Source organism: Anopheles merus, chromosome X, assembly GCF_017562075.2.
Source record: "Anopheles merus strain MAF chromosome X, AmerM5.1, whole genome shotgun sequence".
NCBI lineage: Eukaryota > Metazoa > Arthropoda > Insecta > Diptera > Culicidae > Anopheles > Anopheles merus.
In genome coordinates this window covers 16,995,543-17,003,064 of record NC_054081.1, presented here as the reverse complement: position 1 = coordinate 17,003,064, position 7,522 = coordinate 16,995,543, and the positions used below count along the sequence as shown (strand labels likewise).

General features: G+C 46.5%; 2 protein-coding genes across 4 annotated transcripts; one reads left to right on the top strand and one right to left on the bottom strand.

The window, feature by feature from the left end:
- Positions 1-314: 314 nt before the first annotated feature.
- Positions 315-1,615, bottom strand: LOC121592787 (peroxisome biogenesis factor 10). The gene is made up of 2 exons (XM_041914583.1): positions 953-1,615; positions 315-853 (listed from the first exon to the last, which is right to left on the bottom strand). The coding sequence occupies exons 1-2, from the start codon at positions 1,466-1,468 to the stop codon at positions 461-463; spliced, it is 909 nt and encodes a 302-aa protein (XP_041770517.1). The 5' UTR covers positions 1,469-1,615; the 3' UTR covers positions 315-460.
- Positions 1,616-4,447: 2,832 nt separating this feature from the next.
- LOC121595248 (myosin regulatory light chain sqh) lies at positions 4,448-7,522 on the top strand. Of its 3 annotated transcripts, none has more exons than XM_041919073.1 (3): positions 4,448-4,581; positions 6,431-7,031; positions 7,133-7,522. In XM_041919073.1, exons 2-3 carry the CDS (start codon positions 6,511-6,513, stop codon positions 7,161-7,163), a joined length of 552 nt encoding a protein of 183 aa, XP_041775007.1. In that variant the 5' UTR covers positions 4,448-4,581; positions 6,431-6,510; the 3' UTR covers positions 7,164-7,522. The 3 variants fall into 3 exon arrangements, with proteins under 3 accessions (XP_041775007.1, XP_041775026.1, XP_041775016.1); XM_041919082.1 differs by lacking the exon at positions 4,448-4,581 and adding an exon at positions 6,042-6,228; XM_041919092.1 differs by having other exon boundaries at positions 4,449-4,581; positions 6,431-7,522.

The following is a 7,522-nucleotide window of genomic DNA, read 5'->3' as shown; positions in this document are numbered from 1 at the left end:
AGCTGTAACGCACGTTCGCACCATTCGCATCCCCCAGCCACCCCTCCCCATCCGCCCCTTTCCAACGCACAGTGTTGCACCGAGTATTGTTGTATGATACGTTTTTATTTCCTTTGTAAATAACCGAGCCAAGCTTTCCCAAAACTAAAACTAAACCATAAAAAACGGTAACGAAAAAGAACAAACAAACCAACCCACAAACTGTTCCGAACAGAGTGCGATGGATATTGAATATTATGCTTTTTTTAACGATAACGGGTGTTTGCCTATCGTATAAATTTCAACGCATGCTCAAGCACGATCAGTCCGAAACGAGCAGAATGCTGCACACGAAGCACTCCCTGTAGTGTATCCTACCCCGTAAAGCATGTTACCTAACAAGTAGCTTCTTTGGAACGTAATAATCTCTTTTCAAGTGTTAAAAACCCTTCAGCATGCATTGAGCGTTCGTTGCACACGGCTAGCTGGCGCGTTCCGGGTCGACAGAAAAGTTTTGCAACCGAACCACGCGCGTTTTCTTGACCGACTCGCGGCAGATCGGACACACCTGGCGCTGGTCGAGCCAGTGCAGTATGCACTGCCAGCAGAACAGGTGGCCGCACTGCGTCACGGTGATGGCCTGCGCTGTGTCCATGCAGAGCGCACAGTTGCGCCCGGGCAGCGTCCCCGATGCTGTCCGGCTACTGTCTGCCGACCGTACCGACGGGGCGACCACCTTTGCTTGACTCGGTTGCGACCGGTACTGCTGGTAGCGGGCGGCAAGCGCTAGCACGAGCTGGGTGAGTGTCACGTACCCCAGCACCTTATATCCGTAGACGGAATGGTCCTCCTTGAGCCAGTTGCGTATCAGCACCTGCGGCCCGGGTATTACAGGTAAAAGAAAGAGACAAATTAAAGGGGGTGGTAAAGCACGGTAGAACAAACTTGCCAAATCCCGCCAAAAGAAGCTTACATAGTTAATGCCGGTCAAGCGCTTCGAGATGTGATACTTTCCGCCGTGGATGTAGAACAGGCTGGTGTGGAAGCCGCGCACGTACGGGACCACCACGCGCAGCGTGTCAATCAGCTTGTGCAGGCCGGTCTTGACCGACTCGAGCAGCTCCTCGCTCCGATCGATCTCGGTCTGCAGATAGGTCAGCACCCGGTCGACCACATGCTCCCCGCCGTACTCGAGCAGGATGGCGAGCAGCTGCAGGGCCTTGTTCGGCAGCATCACGTAGTTCGCGTCCACCTGTATGATGCCGGTGTACTCTTCGCCCAGCGTCTGCAGATTGTGCAGGATGGCGTAATGGTGGTAAAGCACCTCTGCCACCAGCTTGCACAGCGCATTGTACCGGAACCAGTGACGCTGGCTGAGCAGCAGCAACACCTCGCTCAGTGCTGTGCGGACGTACTCGATGTGTTCCTGGTCCTTCTGCACGGTGCGTATAATCTCCGCCTGGCCAGCATTTGCGTGAAATAGCGACATTATTGTAGGAATGGGTGTGTTTCGTTGGTGAATCGCGCGATCGGCATACTTTTCGCTGGGGCAAACGACCGATGTAAACAAACGCGCGTTGTAAACACAGCACAGCCGAGAGCTGTCAAATGAATCGATGAACGTTTTCTTTTTGATCGATTTAGCACCAAACAAGGTGCATCCCCAAGCTCCCGACCACGCTGGTTTTCGCTGGTCTTTTCGGGGATAATTCGTTAACGAATTATCCCCGAAAAGACCAACGAAATACAGATCATTTTCGGGGATAGTGAACACACGTGAAAGATGAACCCATGCGAAAAAGAGCTAAAAATAGAAATGAACATTCGGATTCACTCCCTCCACTCATGTTCCAATTCATGCTCATGCTTCATCCTTGATGCTACCAACCACATCGCTAGTTCTATTTGGAATCACTTTGCCAGTTGCGCCACCATATTATTATTCATTATCGTGCTATTTACTGGTTTGGTTGTATGAAGGGGTACTGATACTAAATAAATGAAAAGAAATAAATAAAACAATAAAAATAACAGATTAACTATTAAACACGCATTTCTAACAATGAGTAAATGGGTTTGAAGTTATTGGAGGAGGATGTTTTAAAAATTAAATAAAACTTTAAATCATCAATAAAAACAATAAAAATGGAATTGAACTCATGTCGACCATGGTACAAACATTACACCATTAACATTTGACCATAACTACTTCATGAACATGAATTGTTATCTATCACTTTTAAACCCTTCAAATATAATACAATGAACAAAGATATGTGTAAAAGTTCATCGATGCGTGTGAGAGAGTAGGGCTGATGAATAGAGAGAGATGGCATGAGTTTGTGTTCATTACCCAAGCGAAATTTTTCGGGGATAATGAACACAAACTCATGCCATCTCTCTCTATTCATCAGCCCTACTCTCTCACACGCATCGATGAACTTTTACACATATCTTTGTTCATTGTATTATATTTGAAGGGTTTAAAAGTGATAGATAACAATTCATGTTCATGAAGTAGTTATGGTCAAATGTTAATGGTGTAATGTTTGTACCATGGTCGACATGAGTTCAATTCCATTTTTATTGTTTTTATTGATGATTTAAAGTTTTATTTAATTTTTAAAACATCCTCCTCCAATAACTTCAAACCCATTTACTCATTGTTAGAAATGCGTGTTTAATAGTTAATCTGTTATTTTTATTGTTTTATTTATTTCTTTTCATTTATTTAGTATCAGTACCCCTTCATACAACCAAACCAGTAAATAGCACGATAATGAATAATAATATGGTGGCGCAACTGGCAAAGTGATTCCAAATAGAACTAGCGATGTGGTTGGTAGCATCAAGGATGAAGCATGAGCATGAATTGGAACATGAGTGGAGGGAGTGAATCCGAATGTTCATTTCTATTTTTAGCTCTTTTTCGCATGGGTTCATCTTTCACGTGTGTTCACTATCCCCGAAAATGATCTGTATTTCGTTGGTCTTTTCGGGGATAATTCGTTAACGAATTATCCCCGAAAAGACCAGCGAAAACCAGCGTGGTCGGGAGCTTGGGTATCCCCGAAAAATTTCGCTTGGGTCAGCCGTTTTCTCAGGCCGCCGCCAGACAGACCGAAGAAATTAATGTGGCTACAGATGTCCCCCGAGATACGACTGTATTTGGGACCGAAAAAATGTCCCAAAGCAAGGCGTAAGTCGAAAAAGTCGTATGTCGAATATCTATGAATATAAAGTTTATAACCGAAGTTGAAGAGTTGGAATTTATGATATCGTGTATTTTATTTAAAATAATGTTCGATAATGTAATAATTATACAGGCGGTCCCCGAGATACACCCCAAATAGCCAGAATTGCTTAAGCAGCTCTTTTTGGCACGCTAAAGATCGCTGCTCTAATTCGCCTTTTGCAGTAGATAAACAGCATCAAAGTTCTATGTGGGTCTTTCAAACAGCGCCTAAGCAGCTTCCTTATGCCACGATGCCAGGGATTATTTTTCTGTGTGTTTTATTTTCAAGCAAGCGTCATCGATGAAATAAACAACAAGATTTGTTTCGTTTAAGCACATATGTATATTTTTAAATCTTTTGTATTGATGAATTACACAAAATTTTACACAATTTACTGATAATCCACAATCACTTCACTCAATATTCATTCTTCAATTAATGAATCTAACTTGTGCAGCAACAATGAGATTATTGCCGGCGTCCGTTTTTGACACTTTGACAAGAGCCACCTTGTACCGATGTCATGCATTAAAAGCTATAAAGCAAGTTCGGTACGCTTTCTTAACAAGCCTTCAAGTTCCACCATGAACCCTACACATAGTGCTAATCAGCCGCAAAGTTCCAAAAAGTACCATGTGCCTGTTAAAAAGCTCCATAGTTCCGCAAAGTACCGTCTATCTCTTAATCAGCCACAAAGTACGACATCGGAACGATTTTCCGTTAAACAGCCCTAAATCAGCTATAAAGTACGAGCTGGCTATTTGGGGTACCGTCTATCTCTTAATCAGCCACAAAGTACGACATCGGAACGATTTTCCGTTAAACAGCCCTAAATCAGCCATAAAGTACGAGCTGGCTATTTGGGTATATCGTTTAGGTAGAGAGCTTGAGTCGTTTAGAACTCGTTTAGTGGTCGTTTAGTGGAGTTGTGTCACTTGGAAAGGTGTGTGAATGCAAAAATATTGTCGATTTTTTTTAACATTTGTTTCTGGTGGAAGGGGAAAGATTAGGCTGTGTAAGAAAAACATTAAATTTATTTTGTTATTATGGTTAAACTATTAATATCATCCAAACAATCGCAATATGAACCGAAATACCATTTGACAACAGCCTCCGATAAAATCGCATCGGACGAGCGCTACCACCACCTTTAATGCACCTTGGCATTCCATGACGCGACTGTCAAACGGCTACTGGACGGTGTGTAATGCGCCAATGCGGAGCAAGAAATTCCATAGACAATTCCAGCTAACTGTCACTGTATCAAGTGCCTTGTCCGTGGCTCCATTGTGTTTTCGCGTACTCTAAGCAAGAAGGAAACGATCTGCAAACGCTGCGCTGTTCTGTGCATTATTGCGAACATTTGGTGAGTAATTCCCTCCCCTTGAGTGTGTGTAACGAGTGTCGCGGGAAAGTGTTTGATTGCTCCTGGTGGGCATGGTATGCCAAAAACTGGTACGAAATGCCAGAAAATGGCCAATAAAATAAGTAAAGTACGTCACGCACCTTCTATAAAGGAATATGAATGAGAGGGCGAGAACGATTTCCTTTGGGATCGGCACTATCGCTCGTTCGCTGTCTCTTGCCTACGCGTGCACAATTATTCTTGGGGCGGTTGCAGCCGTTGCAAAGGCAGATGATTCACCCATTTCCTGCACATACAAACACACACACACACACAGGCGTAACCTTAAACAAACTCTAGTTTCCCTTTGTCGTCGAGTGTGACTGTTTTTGCCCCCCCCCCCCCTCCCCACTTTCGTTGCTTGCGGCCTGCAATGGGCAAATGTTATTACAAATGTTTTGTTCCGCTTTATTTTTGGCCCCAAGCTACGGACCGAGGGCGAACCCGGACTAGCCTACGCCCCGGTTTTTTTTGCGTTTCGATCGCACCGGTTCCAGATGGAATGTGGTGTGGTAAACTTCTGGAACATTTCTCGCTACTGCGAGCGGCCAAACAGTTTTCCAACCTTTGCCAACAATTATACAAACTCGCACCGTGCCCGCATCACCTAGGGTTTAATTTATTTTTTATTTTTTTCTTAAATGGCAACTTCTTGTGCCAGCTGCACTTTGGCATGAAAGTAACATAAAAAAAGGAAAAAAACAACACACCCGTTAAACCATAAACGCTTGATTTGCCTTTAAAAGGAACTGGTCGTCCCGCAAAGGCATCTCTGTACCGCTTTGCACAAGATTTTTTTCCATCACGAGAAGGGGGAAGGCAAGCAGTACGTTTCTTGTACCCACGGTTGTGTTTGTGTGTCACAGGGCTCAACGGTGTAGAGATGTGTGTTCCCCTCCCTCCGTGAATGCAGCGAATGGAGAGGGAGAGGTCATCTTGGGGGCCCCATAATGGTTCGCCTTATAAGGATATGATTTTGTGCGGCCCGCTGGTCCGTTTTGCCCGATTCGGCGAAATGATTGAACCATGTGCAAAGCGAACTCTCTTTCTGTCGCTCCCACTCGACCTCGATTCAGCCCGATCGGTGGGAGAGAGGCAGTGTGGCCCCACAGGCAGACACAAGAAGGTGCACAAAACCTGATCGCACACCATCTGGACGCGGGAATTGTTATTGCGCGCGACGTAACACACAAAACATGTCGCATCGATGAGCAATTGGCTGGAAATGGGTGACGAGATAACGAATTGCCCCACGCCTGCCCCACCCACAACCCGCAAACCCTGCACTTTCTGCAACGGCTGTGCGTGTGTGCGTGCATGGACCGTGACTCACATCGGTCACCACTACCACGGCAGTGCTGTCACCGCGATCCACTCGAATGGTTTAAATGTCGGCCCTCCGTCTTCACGGGTGCTTCCATGAGGGGAGGCAAGGTTTGCCTTGGACACTGTAAACCCACAGCAGCCATTGTGCATGTGGCGGAGAAGCACTCCTTAGTCGCAATTTAGTAGCCGTGCACGTTGGTCAGCTTCGTTTCGCTACGTGGACAGCTGTGTACCACGCTGGGGACAACCTGTGCTGGTGTAACTTTTACTCAAACATCCGTGGTTAGTTTATGCTCCAGCTTCTAGCCAACTAAACACACTTCCTGCTGTCCGGCGTTGCTTACAACGACGAGTAACCATTGATAGTAATAAGTTTTTGTTTTACTTTCATTTCTCAATGCTTGCTCTCGGCATCCATCGCTCAACCAAACGCTTCAATCATCCATCAACCACGGTTCAAATCGACGCGGGGAAATTGCAACAGCTGGTAAACCTCCCTGCCCGCCATCAAGCAAGCTTAACACTGTAAGCCCAACAACGACAGCAGCATCAACAACAACAATCATGTCGTCGCGCAAAACTGCCGGACGCCGCGGCACGACGAAGAAGCGGGCCCAGCGCGCCACCTCGAACGTGTTCGCCATGTTCGACCAGGCCCAGATTGCCGAGTTTAAGGAGGCGTTCAACATGATCGACCAGAACCGGGACGGCTTCATCGAGAAGGACGACCTGCACGATATGCTCGCGTCGCTCGGCAAGAACCCGACCGAGGAGTACCTCGAGGGCATGATGAACGAGGCGCCCGGTCCGATCAACTTCACCATGTTCCTGACGCTGTTCGGCGAGCGGCTGCAGGGCACCGACCCGGAGGAGGTGATCAAGAACGCGTTCGGCTGCTTCGACGAGGAGAACACGGGCGTGATCAACGAGGACCGGCTGCGCGAGCTGTTGACGACGATGGGCGACCGGTTCACCGACGAGGACGTGGACGAGATGTTCCGCGAGGCGCCGATCAAGAACAGCCTGTTCGACTACATCGAGTTCACCCGCATCCTGAAGCACGGCGCCAAGGATAAGGATGAGCAGTGAGAGCGACAGACTAACCATGCGGTTGTTGTTTTTTTTCACCAGTTTTCACCCAAGCTTTCTTTTCTCACCTTTTTCCCCCTTCCCGTTCTGCATTTAGGGAGAGCGCGAGTACGCAAGAAGACTCATGAACAGACAGACAAAAGTAAAAGAACCATCCCCAACTAACACATTTATTCACGTTACGCAAGTAATTACACCCCATCCCCTCTTCAGTATTGCTAACCCTCGAAACACGTGTTTGCCGGTCGCAAACGAAGCTGTCCCGTTATCGACTAATTCGATCATAAATGTAATTGGCCTGCGGTGCGAACGTACTACTAATCCCTACTATACGAGCGAGGCACACAAAACCACCAGCCGACTAGCAACACACACGGAGTACACGGTACATTGAGGAATGTTAACAGATGTTTTGTCGAGCGTTCGTTTAGAATGTAGACCTGTATTTTGTCGAAAATGAAACATTACCAACTTTGATGCGGGGCAA